Source organism: Vulpes vulpes, chromosome 12, assembly GCF_048418805.1.
Source record: "Vulpes vulpes isolate BD-2025 chromosome 12, VulVul3, whole genome shotgun sequence".
In the NCBI taxonomy this organism is placed as follows: domain Eukaryota; kingdom Metazoa; phylum Chordata; class Mammalia; order Carnivora; family Canidae; genus Vulpes; species Vulpes vulpes.
Genome location: NC_132791.1, coordinates 142,745,902 through 142,773,419, shown reverse-complemented (window position 1 = coordinate 142,773,419; position 27,518 = coordinate 142,745,902). Strand labels below are relative to the sequence as shown.

General features: G+C 55.1%; 1 protein-coding gene across 1 annotated transcript in view; it reads left to right on the top strand.

Annotated features, from left to right (window-relative positions):
* Positions 1-25,299, top strand: part of MYO15A (myosin XVA) — a 50,899-nt gene extending 25,600 nt beyond the window's left edge. Inside the window, exons 30-65 of the mRNA XM_072730537.1 lie at positions 188-369; positions 521-593; positions 803-994; positions 1,319-1,479; positions 1,592-1,686; positions 2,241-2,367; positions 2,566-2,633; positions 2,710-2,787; positions 2,944-3,124; positions 3,233-3,365; positions 3,675-3,780; positions 3,949-4,021; positions 5,405-5,526; positions 5,744-5,803; positions 6,256-6,331; positions 6,661-6,776; positions 6,863-6,981; positions 8,045-8,186; positions 8,615-8,726; positions 8,816-8,890; positions 9,358-9,536; positions 10,096-10,211; positions 10,476-10,548; positions 10,832-10,904; positions 11,145-11,218; positions 11,441-11,523; positions 12,895-13,025; positions 13,990-14,084; positions 14,325-14,402; positions 14,744-14,840; positions 16,651-16,811; positions 18,114-18,247; positions 20,462-20,595; positions 20,980-21,113; positions 22,021-22,161; positions 24,218-25,299. Of these exons, the coding sequence (XP_072586638.1) occupies positions 188-369; positions 521-593; positions 803-994; positions 1,319-1,479; positions 1,592-1,686; positions 2,241-2,367; positions 2,566-2,633; positions 2,710-2,787; positions 2,944-3,124; positions 3,233-3,365; positions 3,675-3,780; positions 3,949-4,021; positions 5,405-5,526; positions 5,744-5,803; positions 6,256-6,331; positions 6,661-6,776; positions 6,863-6,981; positions 8,045-8,186; positions 8,615-8,726; positions 8,816-8,890; positions 9,358-9,536; positions 10,096-10,211; positions 10,476-10,548; positions 10,832-10,904; positions 11,145-11,218; positions 11,441-11,523; positions 12,895-13,025; positions 13,990-14,084; positions 14,325-14,402; positions 14,744-14,840; positions 16,651-16,811; positions 18,114-18,247; positions 20,462-20,595; positions 20,980-21,113; positions 22,021-22,161; positions 24,218-24,319 (4,096 nt within the window). The 3' untranslated portion in view covers positions 24,320-25,299. The remainder of the gene's footprint in view (positions 1-187; positions 370-520; positions 594-802; positions 995-1,318; positions 1,480-1,591; positions 1,687-2,240; positions 2,368-2,565; positions 2,634-2,709; positions 2,788-2,943; positions 3,125-3,232; positions 3,366-3,674; positions 3,781-3,948; positions 4,022-5,404; positions 5,527-5,743; positions 5,804-6,255; positions 6,332-6,660; positions 6,777-6,862; positions 6,982-8,044; positions 8,187-8,614; positions 8,727-8,815; positions 8,891-9,357; positions 9,537-10,095; positions 10,212-10,475; positions 10,549-10,831; positions 10,905-11,144; positions 11,219-11,440; positions 11,524-12,894; positions 13,026-13,989; positions 14,085-14,324; positions 14,403-14,743; positions 14,841-16,650; positions 16,812-18,113; positions 18,248-20,461; positions 20,596-20,979; positions 21,114-22,020; positions 22,162-24,217) is intronic.
* The last annotated feature ends 2,219 nt before the right edge of the window (positions 25,300-27,518 follow it).

Here is a 27,518-nt window from a genome sequence, read left to right as displayed (position 1 = left end):
CCAGGACCCCTCCCGTATCATCCCAGAGCTCTGGACTATAGCCTGGGACCCTTCTGAGCTGGCCTCGGAGCTCGGGCCTTCTCAGCTTCACCATAGAGCTCTGGGGTCAGACTAGACTTAGAATCCTCCTCTATCGCGGACTCGCCACAGATCACTCTTCATCCCGGTTTCAACTCCTATCCATCAGGTTTGTGTCCGATTATGGACAGAATGGCTTCCAGGCTGTGTGTCAACACCGCCTCATGCAGGCCATGGGCCGGGCCCAACAGCAGGGCTCTGGGGCTGCCCGCACCTTCCCCCCGACCCAGCTTGAGTGGATAGCAACCCAGGAGAAGGCCAGCATGGCACTGGATGTGGGCTGCTTCAATGGTGAGCTGTCCTCTCCCCACCACGCACTGCCTTCCCTCCTCCCTCTCTGCCTCACAGAAGGGCACAGGGATGGGACAAGAGTGGGGAAGCCTAAGAGTGTGTGCGGGCGGGGGAGTAGCAGGACTGAGCCCAGCACCCGCCGCTGTCCCAGGTGACCAGTTCTCCTGCCCAGTACACTCCTGGAGCACGGGGGAAGAGGTGGCTGGAGACATTCTGAGGCACAGGTTGGCTCCTGGAAAAATCCCCGCCCCAGCATGCCCTCGGGTACCTGGGAAGGAGGGAGGGGGAGAGGTGGGAGACCAGACCCCCCAACACATATGTACACAGGGTCCACTCTGGTCATGCTTGGGGGCTGGCTCATATTCCAGGGTTTCTCCAGGCAATACCTGTTGGTTCCATCCCTCACTTCTGTCCCTCCGTGTGCTGTCACCAGGGGGCTGGCAGATGGCTGGCGGGGCTGGACAGTGGCCATGAAGAATGGGGTCCAGTGGGCCGAGCTGGCAGGCCACGACTACGTGCTGGACCTGGTGTCAGACCTAGAGCTGCTCAGGAACTTCCCAAGACAGAAGTCTTACTTCATCGTGGGTGCAGAAGGGCCCATGGCCGGCAGGGGAGGCCCGAGAGTGTAGGTGGCTACGTGGGCCCTTCAGGCACTTGGTCTCCCCTTTGCATGAGGCTTTCCTCCCAGCTGCTGGTTCAGAGCTGAGTTCCAAACCTAAGCTTTAAGTGACCTCTGCACCTGGTGTGGGACTCAAACTCACAACCCCAAGATCAAGAGTCAGACGCTCCGCTGAGTGGGCCAGCCAGGCACCCCGGGGTCCCACCTTTAAAGGGAAAGAGCCACCCATTTTCAGAGCCCAGAGGAGATCGTGGTGATGATGGTGGGGTCATTCTGGGAGGGCCATCATCTCTCAGGTGGTCAGCTGCTCCATGTTCCCCTTCCCTACAGGTTGTTTGGGAACAGCTGGGACTCAGATGAGGACACACCCACCAGGCCCCAGACTCAGGGATGTGTGCCCCGAGTGGCTGACTCCGACGGGTACTGCAGCCACAACGAGGACGGTACAAACGGGGAGAACAGGGCCCAGAGAGGGACAGCCACCCATCGAGGCCAACCAGGAGGGGCCACTGTCTCTGGTCGGGAGGGATCCTGGGGGCCATGTGGGGTGATCAGCAGGAGAAAACAACTTGGTTTTGTATCTGCCTCCCCCTCACCCCCTAGACTCAGACAGCCTGGGAGAACCCTCTGTGCCCCACAGGGGACTGGACTGCTACCTGGACAGCCTCTTCGACCCTGTGCTGTCCTACGGGGACGTGGTAAGGACGGGGCGGGGTGTTGGCAGAAAACTGGAACCGCATGTACATATCTAGTCATACACCCACAGGAGATGCAGGAGCCTCTTGCAGCCAGGGCCAGGGGGTAGCATGGGCTTGGGTCTCTGCTGGGGGCCAGGCAAAGGTTGAGGGTGCGCTCATGGCTAGAGATGCTCCTGGCTGATCCCAGAACCACCCACAGCTAAAGGTCCAGGGCCCCTCCTCCACCTGGGGTGGGAGCCAGCCCCATCAGGTACCCTTGCTCATTCTGGAAAGTCCCAGGAGTCCCTCCATGGCATGATGTGCAGCCCTGAGCAGGGCACAGCTCCTCTTTGAACCTGTTTACTCATCTGTGAGAGGGGGTGGATTGGGTGGATTTGCAGGACTGGTGGGGTACTGACTGGGATGCTGCATGAGCAGAAGCTGGGCATAAAGCAGACACTAGGCTGATGTGGGGCCCCGGGGAAAGAGGAGGTGGCTGGTGTCAGATGCCCGTTGCCTTGGAACCTCGGGAGTATGGCAGTGAGGCAGATACTTGAGCCACCTGCTGCCCCCAGGACCTGGAGAAGCCAACAGCCATTGCCTACCGCATGAAAGGGGGAGGCCAGCCTGGTGGAAGCGGCAGTAGCAGCACTGAAGACCCCCCCAGGAGGCCTCCAGAGCCAAAGCCAAAGCCAAAGCCAAGTCAGTGCCTACCCCTAGAGTGGTTCCAGGGTGGGCAAGGGGAGGGGGCCCTCCTCCTGGTTCTCAGGGGCAGAATGGAGGCAGCCACTGGCCCGTTGGGGCTGAGACAGCCGCAGGGTGGGGGTTAGCTAGGGAATCCCCACTTCCCCCCATGTCCTGCCCCTTGGGATCCATGCCCTCTGACATGGCTCCCCGCAGTCCCAGGCCTGGATGCCTCCACACTGGCTCTGCAGCAAGCCTTCATCCACAAACAGGCCGTCCTACTGGTGAGTGCTAGCTGGGCTGTGGGAGGTGCCCTGAGCACAGGCCTGCTTGGTCACCACCACCACCACCTCTCCTCAGGCCCGGGAGATGACCCTACAGGCCATGGCACTCCAGCAGCAGCCGCTGGGTCCCACCCCAAGGCCCTTGCCTCCAGAGGTGAGCCTGGCCTACCCAGCTGAGCACTGTGCTACTCCAGGGTCTCACCGTGCCTCTCTGGGGTAGTAGCCTCAAGCCCATTCTGGGCAAACACAGGGTCCCCAAGAATAGGCCAGTGTGTCCCAGGAAGCATACTCTACTCTTCATTCTCTGCAGAAACCCCTAGCGCCAGAGGCACAGCCCAAGTTTGTGGGCACTGGACCCCCAGCCAAGCCTGTGCTCCTGCGCTCTGCTCCAAAGCCTTTGGCCCCAGCCCCTCTGGCCAAGGCCCCAAGACCCCCCACCAAGCCTGTGGCTGCCCCCATTCTAGCTCAGGACCGGGTTTGTCCAGAAACCAGTGAGTGTCCTATCCCAGCGGGGGTGGGTGGGATTGGGCATGTAGCTGTCCCCTCCTAACACCAACTGTGGCCTTACTCTGTTCCCTACCCCCATCCCTCACCCACAGCTTCGCCCTGCCCAGATCTCGTCCGGTATTCAACGCTCAACTCGGAGCACTTCCCTCAGCCCACACAGCAGATCAAGAACATCGTGAGGCAGTACCAGCAGCCACCCCGGGGAGGCCGGCCCGAGGCCCTCAGGTCAGCTCTGCCCCCACCCCAGCCCTCTGGGCCAGTGGCCTCCTCACCACACCTGAGTGGCCACCAGCTGGGTGCTCCCTGCCCAGCAACCTTCAGGGAGTGAGTTTTTTTATGCAGAAGATCCAGATGAGCCTTTGGATGGAGAAAGAAAGGCCCAGACCATGCTCTAGGTTGTGCTGTGTGACCTCAGACCAGTCTATAATCCTCTCTCGGTTTTCATGTATGATGATAGAGATGGGGGTGGAGGAAAAAGTTCCCTATTCTAGAACTCTGTGGCTGGGAAGAAGAAATTCCTATGCAATCCACCAGGAAGGATGGTGGAAAGGTGTTTGTGAAGCGGCCAGACCCTCACGAGGAGGCCCTGATGATCCTCAAAGGGCAGATGAGCCACCCAGCAGCAGCATCTGGCAGCCAGGTGAGGGGCGGCTTTGGGCTGGGCCCAGACAGGACAAAAGACAAAGTGTCAGAGAGCCTCAGAAACCAGCTGCCCCTGTCAGCTATGACCCTGCTGCTGCCCCAGACCCTGTCCCCTCCCTGGGGACTCCACATGACCCCCTGAGCACTCTCTTTTTTGGGCGGACAGGTGCCCAGAGAGGCTGTGGCCTTGGTGAAACCAGTGACCAGCACCCCAAGGCCATCCACGGGACCCACTCCAGGTGAGGGGCTAGGAGGGAGGAAGGGAGGAAGGAAGGGGCAGAGGGCTGTTGTCCAAGCATGTGAGTAAGTCTGTGTGAGTGCAGGTGAGTCCTGGTCTGTGTGTCTGTGTCCCTGAGCCACGTGGACATACCGTGTGGATATTTGTGTAAGTATATCAGCACTTAACTAACAGTGACTTCAGGCCAAACCCACTCTGGCCTTGCTACATCCTCACTAAAATCCTTCAAGGAAGTACCATGTTTGTCTAGGTGTTACAGATGGGAAAACAAAAACAGAGAGGTTAAGTGACTTGCTCAAGATCACACAGCTCAAAAGTGTCAGACCAAGATTATAAACTCAGCCCTCAGGGGGCACTGGATGGCTCAGTGGTTGAGTATCTGCCTTTGGCTCAGGGCACAATCCCAGGGTTTTGGGATCGAGTCCCACATCAGGCTTCCCTCAGGGAGCCTGCTTCTCCCTCTGCCTGTGTCTCTGCCTCTCTCTGTGTCTCTCATGAATAAATAAATAAAATCTTAAAAAAAAAAAAAAAAAAAAACAACCCTCCTGGCCTCACAATTGGAACCATAATCTCTGTGTCCTCTGCCTCATGGTAACCACAGTGTATCTTAGAAGATATAAATCAGTTCACATCATGTCCCTGCCACAAACTCTCCCATGACTCCTAGGATGAACTCTAGACTTCTCACTATGGACTCTGAAACCCCGCATGATCTGCCCACCTCCCCAACCTCATCCTCCCCCCGCCCCCATTCTCCCCTTGGCACACTCTCTTCCTGGAACACAGCAAGCCCACTCCTACTTCAGGGCCTTGCTAGGTACTTGCTGTACCTAGAATGCTCTTCCCCAAGAGATCTTTGCATGTCTGGCCCTCCTCATCATTCAGGTCTTGGCTCAGTATCATCTCAGAGAAGTGAGCTGGGCCACAGAGATGGAAGGACTCTCATAGACCAGCCCCTAGACTTTCCTTTCTTTCCCTCCCTTTCTTTCCATGACCTGCATCCCTCAGCCCAGTAGCCCAGTTTTCTTTCCATCCCAGCTCCTAGAACTGAGATCTTTGTTATTTAATTGTCTGTTCTACCCACACCTATCATGAGACTGTCAACACAAGGGCAGACACCTTGTCTATACTGCTCAACATGGCACCCACCCCCAGGCTCTAACACAGACCTGCTGCATACACTATCTATATATGATCTATATATGCATTAAGTGAAAGATTGAGCCATTGTATGATTGTGCGTGTGTGCCCCTGTGATTGGTGTATCTGCAGCCAGGGTTGTGGAAGACCACTTAGCCCCAGCCCCAGCCCCTTCCCTGACAAGAGGTCGCCCCCAATCCCCTTCCTCATTGGCCCTGCCTCTTTCACTCACTGTGCTCCCCAGTGCCGCCTTCGCGGTCTCTGGAGCCCCCTGAGGAACCTCTGCAGACACAGCTGCACCGCCTGGTGAACGCCAACTTCTATGGCTACCAGGACGCCCCCTGGCGGATCTTCTTGCGCAAAGAGGTACCTGGCCAGGCTGAAGCCAAAGGAGGGGAGCATGGGGTGGAGCCACCTCTCGGAGGGGGGTGGGGCTAGGGTGGGGCCGCTAGACCCTGGTCTAGGCTAGACAGTGGAGTCAGAAGCCAGGGGCCCAGGTAGTACGGAGCCCACTTTATCTGCGGGGTAGGAAGCAAAGTGAGAGGACTGCCCAAAGGGACTCACTGGAGCCCCAATCCCACAGGTGTTTTACCCCAAGGACACCTACAGCCACCCTGTGCAGCTAGACCTCTTGTTCCGGCAGGTGAGGTCTACTCTTTCCTTTCTGCCTCAGTGTGCTCATCTGGGCAATGGGTGCATAGACTAGCCTTCTGCAAATCTTGTTTCTATACTCTTGGATTTAGGGTCCTTGACCATAGTGAGGATGGGGAGCTGTTCTGAATTTCCCAACCTTACGGACAAGCCCACAATTTGATTTACCCAGACACACAGTTTGTCTGAGCTAGATGGGACTCAGAAGTCAAATCCCAGCCCCAGTATGTAGAGGAGGAAGCTACTGTCCAGGAAGGGCGGCATGGGTTGTGGAAGAGAAGATAAAGGAGAGGGGCCTTTGTAAATGAGATCTGATTCACACAGATGACCCCACTGCTATGTAAATAGGACCCTCCATGTCTCCACTCACACTGGAACAGTCCAGCCTGGGTTCCCAGCTGGGGGAGTCTCACAAGCCACCTGCATCGTGGCTCATTCCCACAGATCCTCCACGACACGCTCTCTGAGGCCTGCCTGCGCATCTCCGAGGATGAGAGGCTGAAGATGAAGGCCCTGTTTGGTACCACAGGGGATGGGAAGGGACACGGATGGGGCAGCCAGCTAGAACCGGGCCAGGCCTTCTCAGAAGGAGATTGGGGCTGACAAACCCAGCCCCATTCACCTCCCATACAGCCCTCTTTGCTCTACTTCTGGCCTCTTCCAGGGCCAGGCTGCCAGTCTGAGTTCAGTTTTGCCTAATACACTGTGTGGCCCTAGTTGTAGTTTCCCAGTGTAGACATGGAGATCACCCTGTTCCAGTACCTTCCTGCTGGGTGTCAGCCTTCCTCCCTGCAATGTGGGCTGGCAGTAGAGGGGAGAGAGGCTTCTGACCTGACCTGCATCCCTCAGCCCAGAACCAGTTGGACACACAGAGGCCCCTGGCACCGGAGAGCGTGAAGCGGGCCGTGGTCAGCACTGCACGTGACAGCTGGGAGCTCTACTTCTCCCGCCTCTTCCCTGCCACGGTGCGAGTGCCCCGCCAGCCCCCGCTCACCAAAGACTTCAGGGAAGAGGCTAAAAAACTCTCAAGTGTCCCTTATCTCCACCCCAGGGCAGTGTGGGCACTGGCGTGCAGATCCTGGCTGTGTCCCACATGGGCATCAAGCTCGTAAGGATGGGCAAGGGCAGCCGGGAGGCTGGCGGGCAGCTGCAGGTCCTGCGCACATACAGGTGAGTGGCAGGCGGGCAGGTGAGAATGGGGTTAGCTGGGCGTGGCATGCCGAGCAGTAGCATCTCCTCACCGACTCTCCCCAGATGATTGCTGAGTGCCTGTGATGTGCCAGGCTCTCTGCTGAGCCCTTTAAGCAAGTCCGTTTTACAGATGGGGAAACTGAGGCTCAGTGAGAGAAGTTGTTTGTCTCAGGTCACATAGCCAGGAAGCAGATGAGCTATGAGCCCTCTACCCTGGCCTGCCTCTTAGACTACACCCCAGCCTTGCCCTCCCAGAGCTCACTGCACAGTGGGGGTGTCTGTGTTGTGAACAGCTGAGTTTTGTTGTACAGCCAGGAATGGAAAGCGTGTCCTGGCATAAGACCTCTCTGAGTCCTTGGACCCCTCCCCTGCCAGCAGCCCCTTTTGTCCTCTGTCACACAAGAACGAGAATAGAACCTCATTCCTTGGTTGCGGGAAAGCTCCTTGTTGTGAAAGAGGCAGAGAATTTGGTCAGTGGGTGAAGGAGATAGATTTGTGCGGGCAAGGGATCCCTGGGTGGCGCAGAGGTTTAGCACCTGCCTTTGCCCCAGGGCGTGATCCTGCAGACCTGGGATCGAATCCCACGTCAGGCTCCCGGTGCATGGAGCCTGCTTCTCCCTCTGCCTGTGTCTCTGCCTCTCTCTCTCTCTCTCTCTCTCTCTCTCTCTCTCTCTGTGTGTGTGTGTGTGTGTGTGTGTGTGTGACTATCATAAATAAATAAAAATTAAAAAAAAAAAGATTTGTGCGGGAAAAATCTGGGAGGTTGCATTAAGAGACAAAGGAAGAAAAAGTAGAGCAAGGCCAAGGGTAGTGAGGGCTGGAGTGTCGGTTCATGGGTGATAGGAAATGAGCCAGGGCCACAGGCAGGATGGGGAGCGGAGGCTGGGCAGGCTCCCAGGTCCCTGTGGCAGGCGGCAGGGCGCTCAGGTGGGGCTGGGCTTTGGGAATGGTCCAGGGCAGGAGCAAAGGAGCAGGCCGAGTAGGGAGGAAGGCGCCCTTTGGCCAAGGAGCCCTGCCTTCATGCCACTTTCCCATTCTCCAGCTTTGCGGACATCCTGTTTGTGACCATTCCCTCCCAGAACATGTTGGAGTTCAACTTGGCCAGCGAGAAGGTCATCCTCTTCTCAGCCCGAGCTCATCAGGTCAAGACCCTGGTCGACGACTTCATCCTAGAACTGAAGAAGGTCAGGGTCCTTCTACAGGGGAGGTCCCTCCTCAAGGGACTAGGGATGGAAAACAGGGTTCCCCTGTGTCATTTACACACCAGCCACGCCTCCCTGAGAAGTATGGGTATGTGCATGTGTGTGCATGTGCACACGTGGACTGGGCAGCCCTCAGGCCTCAGCAAGGAAGCTTTGGTGAGGGAGTGGATGGGTAAGCCCCATATGTGTGCTAATGTCCACCTGTGTTCATCGGACTCCAGTCTCCAGCCCTTTACAAGGCCATCCCTTCGACTCCCATAACATTCTTCCCTCTCTCACCTAGGGAATGTCCCCTTTCCCATGAGTCAGGGTGGAATACCTGTGGAAAAGAAGAGCAGGGGAGTGGCCCCAGTCCTCTGGGAGGAGGGGGATGGGACTGCAGCCACTCACCCTGCCCCTGGCTGACCCAGGACTCGGACTACGTGGTGGCAGTGAGGAACTTCCTACCTGAAGACCCAGCGCTGCTGGCCTTCCACAAGGGTGACATCATCCACCTGCAGCCCCTGGAGCCACCTCGAATGGGTCAGGGCCATGGGACACCATGGGTATGGGCGGCAGAGGCTCGGCAAGGAGGCCTCCCAGGCAGGTGCTGACATGAGCTCGACCCGCAGGCTATAGCGCCGGCTGTGTTGTCCGCAAGAAGGTCGTGTACCTGGAGGAGCTGCGGCGTAGAGGCCCCGATTTTGGTGGATACCCTGGATCCCCCAGTCCAACCTGGAAACCCTAAACAGCTCATCCTGGCTTCATGCACTCACATTGCAGATGCTCTATGGGGGTTTCTCGGTGCCCCAGGGGGGCCTGGCCTGGCCGCCTGCTGCGGCCCCAGCCAGTTCCTCCTGGCGGCCCCCTCACCCAGCCCTCTGTCTGCATATCTGGCTGAGGGCTCTCTGTGAGTGTTAGTTACTGTTTCTGTGTATGTGGCCCAGGTCTCTCTATCTCTCTGCCGGAGCATCCACAAGCACGTGTTTTCTGGTCCACCTCCCACTGACAGAATTCCTTTCTTTACCCTGTGTTCTCAGCTGCAGAGTCTCCATGGCCTCCTGCACAGAACACTGGGGCAGGGGCAGGAGGGTGCTCCAGTATCCCTAGAGGGGCCCCTTAGTCCTGAGACGTGACCCTTTTGCTTGTCTCAGACCCTTTACCTGCTCCCTAGGCTGGAGGTTCGGGACCATCCACGGGCGTGTGGGCCGCTTCCCTTCTGACCTCGTGCAGCCTGCGGCTGCCCCTGATTTCCTACAGTTGCCGGTCGAGCCAGGCCGGGGCCGGGCTGCTGCTGTGGCCGCTGCTGTGGGCTCCACAGCTGCTGCATGGGAGGTGGGCCGCAGGAGGGAGGTGAGACCATCAGAGCCAGGCCCACGGGGCTGAGACAACGGGGTGGTCAGCTTGATGGTGGAGGCAGATGGGAGCAAGGTCAGCCGAGGGTATGGCCAGTCCCAGGATAGGTGGAACCTGATAGGGCCAGCCAGATGTGTGACCCATGGCAGGAGCAGAAATGATTGGAGGTGTGGCCAGATGGGGTTGGGATGGTGGGGGTCAGCAGGGTTGTGATGATGTGGGGGGCACCCAAGCATATGGGGCAGGAGCAGGTGTGTGGAATGGAGCCAGGGAGGGGTGGAGTAAGGGGCTAGGTCAGCCAGGACCAAGCTTTGGGGAGATGGAGGGGGCATGGCCAGAGGCGGCAGGGGGTGGGGTCAGCTGGGCCTGTGGTAGGAGTGACTTGGTGTAAGGTGTCAGGACTACCGAGTGGGGGTGAGTCTAAGTGGGTGGGGGTTAGGGGCGGCCTGAGAGGGTTTGGACAGAGTCAGGCTGGGGTTGGGCATGGTAGCTTTGAGCATGAGCAGGTGTGGCAGGAGTGGCAGGATGGGACCTCTTAGCTCTGGCCCTCCTGCAGGGTCCCCTGGTCAGGGCTGGCTCCCCTGACCATGCAGACGATGGCCTGACTCTCCCACCGTACTCGATGCTTGAGTTTGCCCAGAAGTATTTCCGAGACCCTCAGAGGAGACCCCAGTGAGTGGTGGTCCCAGCCCTCATGCCCACGCTGAAGAAGGAAGGCCCTTCTGGGGCTTCTGGCAGCCATCCAAGTGGGGCTGCTGCACTTCTGATGGGGGGGAGGAAAAACCACTCAGATGTGAGGTCTGCCTGCAGCCTCAGCTTCTGGGAGCCTTCCTGCCTGGTTGACAGACATTGGGTCAAGAGCATTCTGGGTGGAAAGGGGATATAGCCAGAGGCTCAGAGGCAAGACTTGTGAGTAGCACCTATCTCCTGTTGCAGGGATGGCCTTAGGCTAAAATCCAAAGAAGGTCGGGAATCCAGGACCTTGGAAGACATACTCTGCTTCACCAAGGTGTCCAGCCCCAAGTCTGGTTCCTCATCTGTAAAATGGTGATGCAAGAGCCCCTTTTAGGTCTTTGGTGGGACAAACAGCCTTGTCCTCAGTAGGACCCCTCCCAGCTCTCAGCACCCCAAGGACCTAGTTCCTCCTAGGGCAGCATCTCCCCCCAGTGCCTAACACGCCTGGCGGCTTTTTTTTAATGATGTGACCTCTCATAACACAGGAGGCACCACATGGCCCTCCTTTCTGGCTTGTCCCTCCACGGTCATGACACGAGCCCTTCCTCCCCTCGCAGACCCCACTGCAAGAGTCTCTCATCGAGCTCAGTGACAGCAGCCTCAACAAGATGGCCACCGACATGTTCTTAGGTGTGGGGGTGGGGTGGGCCTGGGCCAGGTGGGATCCAGCCGTGGGACCCTGCTCTTCCCAGCCCTCTGGTCCTAAGGGTCTCCCCCTCAGTTCAGGCCTGGGGCCACATTTACAGAGGAGGAACCTCCAGCTGCCCCAGGGTCGTACCCTCCCAGGGATGGCCCCAACCTTGGCATGCCCCGGGGTGAGTGGGCAGCTGGGTGCCTGGTGGCCCCGGGTGGGACAAGTCTTTCCTACAGCTGTGATGAGATTCATGGGTGACGCTCCACTGAAAGGCCAGAGTGAACTGGATGTGCTTTACACCCTCCTGAAGGTTAGTCCAGCAGATTTTGGTGGATGCTCCCTTGCCTGCTGTGTAGCTCAGTTTTCCCATCTGTCAAGCAAAGTTACAGGACATTGGGGTGGGGAGCCCAAAGAGGAATGCACCCTGCAGTGGGGAGGGGGCTGAGGAAGGGACACCAGGCCTTTCTCCAAGTGCACACCCTATTTTCATGTGTCTGGTGTGTGGCACGGGCTCCGGCATGGCCTCCTTCAGCTGTGTGAGGACCACGAAGTCATGCGGGACGAATGTTACTGCCAAGTTGTGAAGCAGATCACAGACAACACCAGCACCAAGCAGTGAGTGCGCTGGGCTGTAACCCCTGTACCCTACTCCCCACACCGTGTCATTGCTGCAAGAGGGGTCTGTTCAGTCTCTCCCCCTGTACCCAGGTCTTCCCTCCTGATTGTCTCCCACCATCCTCTTCCTCACTCAGTAGATAGAGTACATGTGTTTGGAATTGTTTGTCCAAGATTCAGTTTCTTTTACAGGTCCCAGACCTGTAAAATGGCAATGATAATCTGCAAGTCCAGATTCTTGGTTGCAAGTGACAAAAGCCCAATTCAAGCTGGTTTAAGCAAAAGAGGATTCAGGTGACTGAAACCACCAAATATGGGTTCAGGCATGGCTGAATCCAGGTATCATTGGGAAGCAGGCTTTCTCTGTAATCTAGCCCTGGTTTTCTCTGTGTTGATAGTGTTCTTAAGTAATATCTTCCATGCATTAGCAAGATACAGCTCTGGAGAGACATTTTTCAGCTCAGTAATCTTAGGAAAAGCAAGATTGATCCAATTATAGCTAAAATTCCCAAATCCAGTCCTACTGATTTGACTTGGTCCTGTGCCTATCCCTGGGCCCACTGCAAGAGCTTTGGCCAGAACTGGGTCAAATTTCTGTCCCTTAACCAATCACCATATTCAAAGGAAGGCTGATCTAACTGGCCAGATGTGGATCAACTAACCATCCCTAAACCAATCACTGTGGCCAGGGGCTACAGTGTTCTAGTTGGCAGACCTGGCTTCCATGCCAGTCACCAACTCACAGTGACCCAGGGTGGGAGTGGATGCTTAAAGGAAGCCCAAGTGCTGTCCCCAGACCCCAGCGGACCCCACAAATGAAACCCTCACATCCAGGGCGGTGTGAAAATGAATGTCCTGCACAGGACCAGCACCCAGCAAGTGCCCAGTGTGGGATGCTCTTGTTCACCAGATCTCCCACCCATCCCCATCTAGTCTACCTCCCCCACTGACTCTCCATGCCTCTGGGAATAATAGAAGCACTCGGCATATCCTCCTGCCCTTTCCCACCCCCAGACCTTCTCTGCCACTACGTGCACACAGCCCCAGAGGGTTCCTCCAGTCCCCCTTCAAGGACCTCCACCCAGGAGCCTCCCCAGAGAGATTATACCCAGGGAATACTTGGTTTTCTGTGCAGTCCGGCATGTCACATCAGGGGCCTCATCTCCTGCTTTCCTTGTCTCCCATCCTGGATTCCCAAGCACAGTGTACCCTCTGCATGGCTTTGGCGTCCACCTGCCCTCCTCTCACTAGCCAGGGAGGAGCACCCCAGAAAAGAGGAGCTGCCTGAGAGCCAGAGATGTCCAGCCCAGGCCCAGGAGACTCTAGAGCTGTGGCCACCTATGACGTGGCCCCGTGTGTGTTCCCCAACAGGGACAGCTGCCAGCGAGGCTGGAGGCTGCTGTACATCGTGACTGCCTACCACAGCTGCTCTGAGGTCCTCCAGCCACACTTTGTTCGCTTTCTCCAGGATGTGAGCCGGACCCCAGGCCTGCCTTTTCAAGGTGAGGGACCAGTGAGTGCTGACTCTGGGTGGTGAGCACAAGAAAGGGATTTCTAGGGGGTGCTGGAAGTGGGACTGTGTGGCATGTGGGAGGATGAAGGAGGCAGAAGGGCCAGGAGAGCTGGGTGAGGCCCCATGTCTCTGGCCATTACCAACCAACAAGGGTCTGGAGTGGGTCTGGGCAGGGGTCAGATCCAGCTGGTGGCAGGGTCTCAGCCTTCCCCCTGGGAATCTGGAGGAAAGGAGCCTGTCCCCAGCCTCATCCTGACCCTTGTTGCCATAGCAACCCCTGGGGTCCCCCTAAGAAAAGGGTTAGGGCTGTGTGGTCATCATGGCAGTCATGCAGGAGACAGGGGACCTCACTCTGCCTGTCCCAGAATCCTCCGCTTTGATTCAATTAACACTCCCAGACTCTGAGATGAATATATCCCTGAGGATAGGCTCCCCTGAGGAAGGGATCCCAGATCCGTGGAGGCAGCAGAATGTGCCCTATAGGTCTTGCTTCCACCTCCTCCCCGGAGCAGAGCGAGAGCACTCTTTAACCCAGAGAAACAGGCGGTGGCGGGTTCTGCACTGCTCTGGGTAAGGGCGGGGGTTGGCAAGGGGGGTCCCAGCTGGCAGGGCACAGCCGCATCACCGCAGCCACACAGCCTATGGGGGACACACCCTCAGGCAACAGCTGGAAGTGACGGCTGTTCCCAGGGTTCACAGGTAGCCAAAGGGACCATGGGCTAGACAAAAGCCTTAGCCACATGGGACGTGGGTTCAAATGCAGCTCTCACACTGCAGCTCTCAACCTTGGGCAAATCCCACCCCTCTAGGAACTGTCTCCTCAGCTCCCACATTGGAGAACAGAAGCCCCATAGGTTGTAGAGAGAACCCAGTGGGCTCGTGGCTGGTGGCCACAAGAGCCTCTTTCTCCCACTGCCTACCCTGGGCAAGGCCTTGACTCCCTGTCTCTGCAGGGATTGCCAAGGCCTGTGAGCAGAATCTGCAGAAAACCCTGCGTTTTGGAGGCCGCGTGGAGCATCCCAGCAGCATGGAGCTTCGGGCCATGTTGGTGAGTGTGGGGGTGGGGTCAGGATGAGCATGAAACACGAGCCCTGCCCAGAGACCCTGTGTGTACTGAGCACTCAGAAGTGGGCAGTCGGGCCTGGCAGGTCCAGGTGCATGAGTGTTCCTGCGCATGACTGTCTAGAGCCCCTTGACTTGGGGACTTCCATAGCAGGGGGGGCAGGGGGGCAATTGCTGGCCCAGATCCCAGGACCCAGCCTCTCTCCTCTCTTCCCCTTTGTGCCAGGCGGGCCGCAGTTCCAAGAGACAGCTCTTTCTTCTCCCTGGAGGCCTTGAACGCCATCTCAAAATCAAAACATGCACTGTAAGTGAGGGAAAATTTCTGACAGGTAGATGCCGGAGGGGTAGGGACACCCCAGTCTCTGGGGTGGGCCCCGAAGGGTGCTGAGCCCCTGTCAGTGTCTTCCAAAGCTGCACAGGGCAAGACTTATTTCTCAGGGAAGCAGACCAAGCCTCGGAGAGGTGAAGGTCATACTGCTGAGGCAGAGTTTCAACCCTGAGTCTCTCAGGCTCTAAAGCTGTACTCCTGTGCACAAGGCCAATTCTCAGGCCTCACAGGGTCCTTCGTGTCCCTGTGGAGGGCCTGGGTGGACTGGGAGGACAGGTCCACTCAGGTGGCCCAGCCGTACCCTTTCTTCCCCCCAGGTGGCCCTGGATGTGGTGGAAGAAATCTGTGCTGAGATGGCTCTGACACGCCCCGAGGCCTTCAGCGAGTATGTCATCTTTGTTGTCACCAACCAAGGTGAGTGGCTAGGAGGACTGAGCATGAGGGCCCAGTCTGGAGAGCCCAGGTCAGATGCCACTTCCTCCAGGAGGCCCCTGGCTGCCATGCATAAGAACTTTTCTGGGGGCCAGGCACCCCCGGCTCCAGATGTTGGTCTTGCCTACCAGACTGGAAGTTCCTAGAGGGCAGGACCTACTCCTTACATTCTAGGAAGTTTCCTAGAGTCTAGCCTGACTCCTGGAGCCTGCTGTGCAGGCCTTACTTTCTGTCTCTGAGGCTGTGACAGTGACAGGAAGAGCCTCTCCCACAGTTCCCCCAGCCCCTTCTTATCTGCCCAAGGCCCCTTCTGTCTGCTGCCCACTCTAGACCATGCTCTTGCCTCCTGTCACCTGTTGGTCAGCTCCGGCCACCTGCACCCAGCTCTTGTCCCTGCTGCCTGGGTTCTAAACTGTGCGTCCTCAGCCCTGCCTGCCCTGGGCCCAGCTAAGATGGGGAAAAGTGGTAACAAAATGGTGTTAATAACTGACATTTACAGACCAGATATGGTGGCCCAGGCACAGGACAGAGAAATTTTATTTTATTTTATTTTATTTTATTTTATTTTATTTTATTTTATTTTATTTTATTTTATTTTATCTTTATTTATTTATTTATTTATTTATTTATTTATTTATTTATTTATTTATTTTTAGGTCAGAATTTTAATTGTAGAAACTCCTCTAAGTCCTGCAACAACCCTATGAGGTAGAAACTCTGGTTACCCCTGTTGACAGATGGGGAAACAGGCCCGGGGAGGCTAACTTAGTGTCTTACGGCTGCTGTAACAAATTACCATGTATTTAGTGGCTTAAAACAGCACAAATGTATTATCTGACAGTTCTGAAGGTCACAAGTCCTGAAATGTCAGCAAGACTGGCTCCTTCTGGAGGCTCTAGGGGAGAATCCAATTTCTTGCCTTCTCCAGCTTGTGGGCACTGCCCACACTCCTTGGGTTGTGGCCCCTTCCTCCATCTTTATAGCCAAGAGTGTAGAATCTTCAAAACTTCCTCTTTCTCTCGCCCTCCTACCTCTCCTTCTGAGGACCCTTGAGATGACATCAGGTCCACTTGGTTAATCCTGGATAACCTCCCCTTCTCAAAATCCTTAATTTAAGTACATCTGCTAAGTCCTTTTGCCATGAAGGCAAACATATTCACAGGTTCTGGGGAGTAGGACATGGACCTCTCTGGGGAAGGGGTCCATTTTTCAGCATGTCACCGAGGTTAAGGGATTTACCCAAGGCCACACAGTTAGGATTTGAACCCAGGCAGTCTGACCTCTAGAGTCTGGACTTTCATCATCGATGCCATACCCGCTCTTTGGTAAAATGTTACTGAAGGTGTATGATGGGGAGCAGAAATGTTAAAGCAAGAAGGAAAAACTTAAACCTTCCTCACAGACTCAGACCTTGCTCCTTGCCAGCCCCGATCCTCTCCACACTCCACCCATTCCAGGAGGCCAGCATGGGGTCTCTCCTGAAGGAGTTCTGTAGAAAGGTACCCACTTGGTCTCATGATTAGAGGTCTGGGTGCTTCTCCATGTCCCAAGCCACCTCTGGAAAGGAGCTGGGCTCCCCCTGAGCATAACCCAGGGCACTTCCTGAGACCTAGGTACACTCTAGCTTTGCTTGGAATTATTCTCATCTCTGCTCATCAAGAGAGACCAAAAACACAGGGCACCCTGTTCCATACACATGCTTTCCCTTAGGGAGGACTCCATGTCCTGAAGCAGGGAAGGGCCTTGCCCGGGGTCTGCCCATATGCTCTACAGCCACCCCCACTCTCCACAGGCCAGCATGTGTGCCCACTTAGCCGCTGTGCCTACATCCTGGACGTGGCCTCGGAGATGGAGCAGGTGGATGGGGGCTACATGCTCTGGTTCCGGCGTGTGCTCTGGGATCAGCCTCTCAAGTTTGACAATGAGCTGTACGTGACCATGCACTACAACCAGGTCAGCACATGTGGTCCACCCCACTGCTCTGGAACCTTCCGGGCTCCCCTGTGTGTAGTCAGAGTCACAGCCTTGGTATCTGATGCCTTCGTGTTTTCAGCCCCATTGACCTTCCTTCCTCCCTCCCTCCCTCCCTCCCTTCCTTTCTTTCTTCCCTTCTTTTTTTTTCTTTTTTTGGAGAGAGAGAGAGAGAGAGAGAGAGTGTGTGTGTGTGTGTGTGCAAGCAGTGGGGAGGGACGGAGGGAGAGGGAGAGAGAATCTCTGGCAGATGCTCCGCTGAACATGGAGCCCGACATGGAGACTCAGTCTCACAAACCAGAGAACATGATCTGAGCTGAAATCAAGAGTCAGACACTTAATGGAATGAGCCCCTCAGGGCACCCCCCTCCGATTGACATGTCTAGTCCTAGTGCCTATATCCCCTGTGAGAACTCCTCAGAGCAGCCTGACCATGCCACCCTCACCACCTAATTCATGGGCCTTTACACGCACGGTCACATCCCACCTGCCCTGTCTTTCCTGCACTTGTGTTCATCTAAGTTGATGGCAAGGCTGCCCCCAATAACACCCCTTCCATGAGGCTGCTCTGACTTCCCCTTTACTCCTGATTCCTCCTCTGAGTGCTTGACCTGCCCCAAAAGCCTGAGCAGCTTTTGCTGGCATTGTTACTTTTGTCTTTGTGTTATTCCTTCATGAGACTCAGATAAGTCAGGATCATGGAGCTTACAAAATCTGGGTTCTCCCCTCCTGTGCTAACATTCATGGGTGATCGGACATTTTGTTGATCTGGTGCCAAAGTCTTGGCAATTCTGGGTACAGAATGCTGCCACCTAGCCTCTACGGCCACATGCTATGGCTGTTGACCACCAGCCCTGTGAGGTCTGGTCCAGTTCGAGTCGAGCTGTGGCCTACAGGCCAGGAGCAGCTCTTGGGAACTTGGGAAAATGCAAATCCTCAAGTCTTGCCCCAGATCTAGTGACTCAGAGTCTCAGAGGTGCTTCCCAGAGGTCTGCTGTAGTGACTCTGTGCACACTCAGCTTTCAGAAACCCCAGCCCCCAGCCGTTCCTGAACGATACAATGCAGATGTCCATGACACTCTTCCTTGGCCACTGTGGGGACTCCCACATGGGCTTCAGGGCCACAGCCCTCACAGCTTACCCTCACGTGCCTCTCATTGGTCTCCAAAATCCAGCAGGCAGGTGGGATTAGAACTATTAAAATGACACGTGTTCACATCTTCCTCTGATGAATGCCTGAGTGCAGGTCTACCTGCAGCCCCTCATCAGAATTCTCCCCCACAGGTCCTGCCCGACTACCTGAAGGGCCTTTTCAGCAGCGTGCCAGCCAGCCGGCCCAGCGAGCAACAGCTACAGCAAATGTCCAAGCTGGCCTCGCTGCAGCACCGGGCCAAGGACCACTCCTACCTGCCCAGTGTGTGAGCACCTCCCACCTGTCAGCGCCCCTTCCCCATTCCCCGGCTCCTCCCAGAGCTGGCCATCCCAGGCCCCAGCACTCTGCTCTTGCACCAGGGTCTGTGAAGCTGGCTGGGAAGGAGGAGCAGTCCTGGCCCCGGGGCGGAAACCTTCCACCTGGCCAGCCCTGGGAGCCTGGGACTCAGCCTCCTTCCACAAGAGGTTGCTTCTGGCAGGTCTTCATAGCTCAGAGAAAAAGAGAACAATAAAAAAGCTTTGGGGATGCACAAAAGTACACATTTCTGTGGCCACACAGATTCAGCCACAGAAACATTCACCGCGGTACAGCAACCCCAATCCCCAGCAACAGGCGATTCCTTAAATAAATTCTGGGCGTCAGGCAGCCTTCAAATTGACGTCCCCAAAGAGGTGATAAATCAGTCATCCTAAGACTTTTAGTCTCAGAATGTTTTTACTCCCTTAAAAATTGGACCCCAAAGAGCTTTTGTTTATGTGGGTCACACTATCGATATACTTAACCGTATTCAAAACTGAAATTGAGAAACAATTTAAAATATTGATTTATTATTTGAAAAGTAAGGATAATGTATTATACGTTCATACAAGTAATTGTATGTAATAGTAATTATAATAACAGGTGAGAAGCAATTACAATTCAAGGAACACAGATTAAATTACACATTAATACAAACTACTTATAGAAAAAAAAAACAACAACTATTTTCCCAAAAAGTTTTAGTGAGGAGAGTGGCGTTGTTTTACATTTTGCGCATCTCTTTAGCAACTGGCTTAATAGAAGACAGCTGGATCCTCAGATGTACTTCTGCAGGCAGTCTGCCCTATCTCACATGTCATGTGGCCTCTGGCAAATTCCACCTGTGAAAGAATGAGAGGGAGAAAGGCCAGGCAACTTTTAGCATCTTAGTGTGTTATCAGGGACGTGGCTTTGACCTCCCATGCCCTTAGCCACACCCTGAGAACACCTGGTATGAATCATGGTAAGATAACGTAGGTACAGTATATGTGTAGGAGCTCATTATATGGTAAGAATTCGGTATGTAAAGCTCTTTTTATGTTATAATTTTTTTAAAATTTATTTATGATAGTCACACAGAGAGAGAGAAAGAGAGGCAGAGACATAGGCAGAGGGAGAAGCAGGCTCCATGCACCAGGAGCCCGACGTGGGATTCGATCCCGGGTCTCCAGGATTGTGCCCTGGGCCAAAGGCAGGTGCCAAACTGCTGCACCACCCAGGGATCCCTCTTTTTATGTTATAATTTTAAGCAAAAGGCCAAGGAAGCACATACAGCTATAGTCCCAATCCTGGAAAAAAAACAATCACTGAGTTTTACTTTTTTGGAAGGCATTTTCATGCCTCATCTCAGTTCATCTTTATTTTCTGCTTTACAAAGAAAGAAACTGAGGCCCAGAGAGGTTACAGGGTTTCCTGAAGCTTACCCAAATAATATGTGGGGGAACTGGGATCCAAACCAGGGGAGACGGGTCCAGATGGCAGGCCCTTACCTCAGCAGTACAAAGGAGGGAAGATGTTGCCCTGGGGTGAGGGGTCTCTTGGAGGAAGGAGGCTCCCCTGAATTCCCCCTAACCCTTCCCAGTTTGCAGCTCAGAGCAGCTGGGATGCGCTGGGACTGCTCTTGGTGTTTGATTTCAGATGCCCCAAGGCACAAAAAAAGGGGCTGCCCTGAGGGAACCTGTATGTGTCAGACAGAAGGGACTGGAGCCAGGGTCTCTTGGCCCAATGGGTCCAGCCTGGAGCCCTGTGCTTCTCTGCTCTGTGCTCTGTCCAGCTGCTGGTGGTCCCCTTTGAACCCGCTCCCCCTGGCAATTCTCAGAACTATGGCCTGGGCTTTTCTTTGGGGATTGGGGCTACAAAAGGACTAACCTACCTTGGGTTCCAGCCTCGGCCCCCCAGTCACCAAGTTACCATGTGACCCAGGGCTAGTCAGGGAACTTCTCAGAGCCTCCATCCCTCCATCCTCAAACAGGGAGCCTAGTGGTACCAGCCATAGTGAGTGTCTTCCCTGTACCATAGCACCAAATGAGCTCTTGGCAGGCAGCATTTAGTCCTCTGGGGAGGTGCAGAGATCACATCCGCTGGGCCTAGCACCTGCCCTGCAGTGAGGATGTGCTGAGACGGTGTGCAGAACACGAATGATAGTGGGCACTCAGGACCTCCCTCTTCCCTCCACATGCAGGCGAGAGATCCAGGACTACATCCCGGCCCAGCTCTACCACACCATGGCCGGCTCGGCCTGGCTCAACCTGTTTGGCCAGCACCGGCAGCAGACGCAGGCGCTCAGCCCCCACCAAGCCCGCGCCCAGTTTCTGGGTGAGTGTCTGGGGCTGGGGGAGATCATTGTGGGGCACTCTACCAAGGGGGGGTCCTGGAGGGTGCGGTTGAGGCACTTTTTTTCTTTGCACAATGGCATTTTTGGTGCTAGCCAAGCTGAGCAACTACCTGGAAAGAACACCTTTCTAAAATGTTGACCAAGGCACCACCTAGGACCTGGGAGGCCCTGGGCAGATGGGGGCAGGGAGGGGGGCTGGAGAGGCAGAAGGAGCCCTGGGGGGGGGGGGGGGTGGACACGCATGCTGGACACAGCTGAGGAAGACTCATGCTGCAGGCTGGCCATGCAGGGACATGGTTGTCATTGCTGAACCGTGCCAGCCACACTAACTGACCACCCCACCCCACTGCCTCTCCCCACCTCAGGCCTCATCAGCGCCCTGCCCATGTTCGGCTCCTCCTTCTTCTTCATCCAGAGCTGTAGCAATGCGGCGGTGCCAGCCCCCTGCATCCTTGCTGTCAACCAGAATGGCCTCAACTTCCTCAGCACTGAGACCCATGTGAGTGGCCTAAGCCTGGCGCTGCCCCTGGCTCTCCCCTCTCTGTCCTCTGAGCTGCACTCCTCTGGGAGTCATCTCGTGGCCTTTTCTCTGCGCACACATCCTTGGTGTCTTTGTCGTATTCAAGTTCTCTCTTCTCATAAGGACATGGGACAGATTTGAACTGAGTCCATGCTGCTGGTCTCATTTCAGCTTCTTTTCCCCTTTAAAGGCCTTGTCTCCAGTAAACCATCATGCTCAGAGGGATGGGGTGTTAGGACTTTATTGGAGGTGATTCTAGGAGATGCTGGAATGAGGAAGTGAGACCAGGAAGGGACGTTTCATACACCTTGGGAACACACCTTCTGGAAGGCTGTATGAGCAGCAAATTCCTGCTGTGGGAATTGGCGCTCAGTCCAGCTGGGTGCTCTGGAGACAGCCTGAAACACACCTCTTGGAGGATGTCCTCTGTTCTGGGGGTGAGGGAGCTGGGGGGTCTACCCACCATGTTGCCCTGTCACTTAAGGCATTAACTCTCATTGCTCTGGGTTTCTGTGCATGGGCTCCTGGTTCACTCCCAGGGACAGAAAGAAAATTCCGGATAAAGAGGGGGCAGGTTTAAGAAACAGCTTTGGTGTGAAGGTCAGGGCACCACTGCCAGCTGCTGCATTCCTGGATGACAAGCATTCAGAACAGTGCCTGGCACACTATAGATGGGTGCATCAGTGTTTGCTGAATCTGTTTGGCAGGTGAGGAAACGGAAGTCCAGAGAGGTAAAGCAACTTGCCCGAGGTCACACAGCAAGTCACTGGGGAACTGGTACTCCAACCTGGGTGTCCTACCTCCTCCTGATCTGATCTGCAGGAGAGAGGTAATTGTGGGTAAGACTGTCCCACCCACAAGCCTGTCTCTTCCCCTCTCCCTCCAGGAGCTGATGGTGAAGTTCCCCCTGAAGGAGATCCAGTCGACTCGGACCCAGCGACCCACGGCCAGCTCCAGCTACCCGTATGTGGAGATCGCACTGGGGGATGTGGCGGCTCAGAGCACCATGCAGCTGCAGCTGGAGCAGGTGAGTGCAGCCCCAGCACCCAGACAAGTACCCAGCCCCTCCCTCAGGCTCTCTGCTGGGCCTGGCTCCAAGATGGATTAGATCCAGGTTGTGCCCCAGGGAGCATCCAGCCCAGTGCTAGGGACAGAGCTACCCCAACCCCACCGAGCACAGAACTGCAGGTCACTAGGGTGGTCTCCCACAGAAACATCTTGGCAAGGTTGCCTCCTCTCTTTACCACTCTGGCCTCTGCTCTCACCTCCCGCCCCTCTGCTCCCAACCCTGGCCTCTTCCAGAAACTTGATGCCAAGCTTGTCCTCGCCTCTCTGCCCTAGACCCTTTGCACTCACTGTCCCCTCTACCTGGAGTGCTCATCCCTGGTTTGTTCCAGGGCACTCTCCCTCCTTTCCTTTATTTGGGTGTCAGCACAAGCATCACCTCTTCCCAGAAGCTTTCCTTGATCCTTCTCCCTGAAATCTTACTATCTCTGCCTTGGCAGACCGTGTTATGGCTTGCAGATGAGTTATTTATTTACATATTGTCTGTCTCCCCCACCAGAATGCCAGCCCCAGAGGCCAGAGATGTGTCTCTTTTGTCCACATTGTGTCTATAGCACAGCATCCGTCAGGTAGTAGATGCTTAGTAAGTGGTTGGTAGGATGGATGGTTGGATGGGGACCTTTTTGGCTTTTCCACTTCCCCCCAGCCCCTTTGTGCTGTTGCCTCTGCCTCTGGCATGCTGGGGTGGGGGTGCATTCATTCATTCACTCATTTAACATGTAAGCCACTGGACATCCCTACGTAGCAGGCTCTGCCCCGGCTTTGAGGATACTGAAGTGACTGCAACCCCCTCAACCCTGGCCCTCATCCAGCCCCAAGTCCAAGAGTCTCTCCAGTAAACCATGATCAGTGCTGAGAAGTTTACAGCTGAACTATTGGGATGTAATCAGTGAGGGCTTCCAAGAGAAGGTGACATCTGAGTATAGCGGCAGTGCAGCCAACAGACCTAGGTCTGCATCTCACTCACCTCTGACAGGCTACATGAGGGGATTTCAAGGCAACCCCACTTCTGATTGAGCTTCAGTTTCCACTCCTGTCAAGTGGGGCCACAGTGCCAGTAAGGGCTCGCATTGTAGCATGTGGGTGGGAGGGTTGGCTGGCGCATTGGCTGGAGGGGGGGGACGCCCATCATGCATACTCTGATCTCATCCCCAGAGGGGGCCTCCAGCGTGGGGCAAGCACCACTGACATCAGCACAGAGCACTTCAGAGTGTGGCCTTGGGCCTCCTACCACCTGGGTCCAAGTCCCCACCACCTGCCTACCAGCTGTGAGGTCTGGGGCAAGTGGCTTCGTAGCTCTGGTCTCAGGCCTCAGTTTCGTTGCTGGTGGAATGGGGTGTAAAAGTGCCTCTTACGGACACATGTGGCCTAGAAGGGGTGAGACACAGGAAGCTTTCAGGACAGTAACTGGCACACAGTTACAGCTCAGTGAGTGTCCTTATCTTTACGTCTGTCAGAGCAGCTCCTGTGGCCCTCAGGGATCCCTGCAGGGATGCCACCGCCGCCTGTGGTCTGAAAACCACAGGCAGGTGGATTTTCCACAATTCTCAGCTGCCTCTTCCTCCTGACCCCATCTGGGAGCCCTGAGGCCGGGCTACAGCTTCTTCTAGGCTCTAGGTGCCAGGTGGTAACCATGGCAACCCAGCACTAGAAACTTACCACTTACTGACTAGACTAATATTTTTTCCATTTAAAGGGTTTATACATAATAAAATCTCATGGAATCCTCCCCACAGCCCTGTGAGGCAGGCCCTGGCAAACTGAGACCTTACCGATGAGGCCCCTGAGGTCCTGGGTCACACAGGTCATATGCAGCCAAGCTGGCAGATGTACTTGGTCTCCTGGTTACTTACCCCTTCCAGCCCATAATCCAGCATTCCTCCTTCCCTCTCCTCCTGCTCCTCCCGGGACCCTCAAGGAGGTGGGGACAAGGGTGGGACCCACTAGTCCTCTCTCCCGAGCACATCTTACCCCAAGGTGATTGCTGGGCCTGTGGACTCTCACTGTCTCTCCTGCAGGGCCTGGAGCTGTGTCGAGTGGTGGCTGTGCACGTGGAGAACCTTCTCAGTGCCCGTGAGAAGCGGCTCACACTGCCCCCCAGTGAGATCACGCTGCTCTGACCCAGTCCCCAGTACTCCAGCTGCCCTCAGCCAAAAGGCTTGCTGTGTGGCCCCAGGGAAGTTACTGGGCCTCTCTGGGCCAGTGACCCCTGGAAGGGCCCAGACCCTTGGTGGGGAGACCAAGAGGCGATAGGATGAATGACCTCAGTCCCTGGGAACCCAAGCAGACAGATCTAGAGTTGAGATGGAATTGCAGTGTGCAAATTTGGATCAAATAACAGGAGGAACTTCCAAAGGCTGGCCCATGGGCCTTCCATCACATACCCACTATGGGCCCACCCCCTGGCTCCCCACTGTGGCAGAGAAGCCCCACACCAATGGCCTCGTCAAAGGGACTTTGCGTTTGGTTTACCCAGGATCTGATGTTCAAATCTCAGCCTCTCACCTGTCTTCCTTGAGTGCTCCCTGCACGGCCGCTCAGCTTGGATTGTGATCTTAGTCATTTCTGTGCACATAAACTGTGTGCCTGGCAGCCATTCCTCCATCCATGCAGTTGCTGAGTAGCTGGCAAAGCAGCCTAAGGGAAGAGGCAGGAATTGGATGCCTAGCTGTGCCCCTGACTCACTGCTCACAAACAGAGCTTCCAGTAGAGACCTCTGTCCTAACCTCTCCCTGCACACCCCTATCCCCCAAACTCCACACTTCTTAGGTAACCCCAATCCCAGGCCCCCACCACTGGATGGGTCACATAAGGTTTGAGAATGGCAGAGTGGAAGGAGAGAGAAGTTTCACATCAGAATCTGGGGAGGAAGAAGTCTGGGAAAGGCTTCCCAGAGAACGGGACATTAAGGTTGGGTTTTGAAGGATGGGTAGGCGTTTGCTAGGAATAGATGGAGGGGAAGGGAGTGAACATTCCAGAGAAAACAGTATTCATTCTCTATTGTATCCCCCAGAGCCTAGGACAATGCCTATCACAGAGTAGGCCCTTAAACAATGCTTGTTACGTGAATGAAACAATAAATAAATGTTGCTGGAAAGTACTGGTGCTTTGGGGAACTTGGGGAGGCAGGAAGCACTAGGTTCGGGAGAAAAAGGTGGATAGATATGTGAAGGCAGAAGGAGCTGGAGCCATAGTGCCTGAAGAAGGATGTATTTACTCTTCAGTACCTACGAAGCGCCTACTCTGTACTAAGCAAATGCCAGACCCTGGGACCTGCCCACAGCTAAATTTTAACTATAAACCATGACGAGATCTGTGAGTGGGAGTTAGCCAGGTGATGGAGGGAACAACATGTGGACAGTACTTGTGGAGGACTTGAGACCAAAGAGGCCGGCAGGGGTGGATTAAAGCTTGCAGGCTACACCAAGGGTTTAGGATTTCATCCCAAGAGCCATGAATAGCCTTCTAAGGTTCTTCAGTGGGAGAGGGGGTAATCTGCTCAGCTCAGACTTTGAAGAGGTCATTCTGACCACAGAGCAGGGTGAATGTAGAGGGCAGGGAAACCAAAGCAGGAGCTGATATAGCGTCACCTGGGAAATTCTGTGCTGTAGACACTGGTGGTGACAATGGTGGTGGTGATGGTGGTGACAGGAAGGGAGAAGTTGGCTTCTCTGGGGTGTCTCTCAGGCTATCCTAAGACAGGGAAGGTCAAGGAGGAGCCCTTCATACATATGTCGCAGGGCTGTCCCACCGTCAGCACCGTCAGGTTGGCTTTCTCCACGGGCAGCCCCACTGAGATGAATCCAATGCATGTAGCTGATTCGGGGAGTGAGGGAAGTGGAAAAGGAGCCAGAAAGAGTGTGTTTATCCATAGGAAGAAGGGGGCTGGCAGTGCTGCAGTCTGCCCAGGTGAGAGGCGAGAAGCCTTTTGGGCTCCAGGTGCGCCACCGTGTGGGTGCGGCCCCTGGGAAGTGGCTGCTCCAGGTTGAGTGGCCCCGCTGATGCACATGGAACCGAGAGGAGTTTCCTATCCCTGGCCAGACTGCAGATTTATGAGCTGGAAAAGCAGTTGAAGTCTCAGTTTTGGGGGCGTTTGCTCCATAACATTGGACAACCAAAACACCAGAGCTTTTGGATTTCAGGACCTGGGCCTTAAGACATAAGACTCGTGTTTTAATAGCTGTTCTGGGGACGTGTGGTAGCATCAGCAATCTAAGCCCTGGCAAAAGGAGGTAACAGATCCCACAAGGCAGAGTGGAATGGCAGGGGTGACAAGAGAGTCAGACCCTGCTATGTCCCCCAGGCACTTATGGGTATCACACGAGGCCAGGACCTAGAAAGACAGGAACTCCAGGTAAGTGTGGGGAGGTCCAGAGCAAAAGGGACCAAGCCTCAGGGTTCTCAGCCTAGTGTGTGGTGAGAACAATACAGGGGAAAGGTCTAGGTGGCATGGGAACCTGAGACAGTCAATGGGTAAAGGCTTGAGGTCCCAGATGGGTGTGCCAGGATGCACCATATTTGGGCATCGAAAAGCCACCAGAGCACAACCCGGGGGGCTTGGTGGTTTGGCGTGACCTTCAGCCCAGGGCCTGATCCTGGACGCCCGGGATCGAGTCCTGCATTGGGCCCCCCGCATGGAGCCTGCTTCTTCCTCTGCCTGGGTCTCTGCCTCTCTCTGTGTCTCTCGTGAATAAATAAATAAAATCTTAAAAAAAAAAAAAAAAAAAAAAAAAGCTACCAGAACTTCATGGCTTTCCCTATGCAGGACAAGGGCTAGACTGGGTCAGGTTCTGGTGTCCACATACTCCCCTTGCTGGCTCCCCCTGCAGAGGGGTGCCTCCTGCTCAGAACCAACAAACCTATTAAGAGAATCTTCACTTGGTAACTGAAGGCCCAGGTGGTGGAGCCAGAGAGGCCAGTGTTTGCTGATTAGCAGTGTGGCCTTTTGCAAGCCCTTTGCCCTCTCTGATCCTCTGCTTCCTTCTTCGTTAACTGGAGGCACTGCCAGAAGTCTTAGAACAAATACTTTCTAAGTGGTCATTGTGTCCAGGGTGGAGGAAGACTTTTCTCCCTTTAAAAAGCCAATTCTTGGGGGTGGGGGGTAAGGGGGAGGGAGGGGGAGGAGGTGAAAAAGAAAAAAAAAAGCCAATTCTTAGCAAGTTTTTACTCTGCACCAGGTATTGTACATACATTGACCCATTTCACCCTCAAAGTACCCCCAGTGAGGTGGGTACTATTATCGCCATTTTACATATGGGAAAGCTGAGGCCCACAGAGATGAAGCAGGTAACCACTAAGCAGCCTAGCCTGTATTCAAAC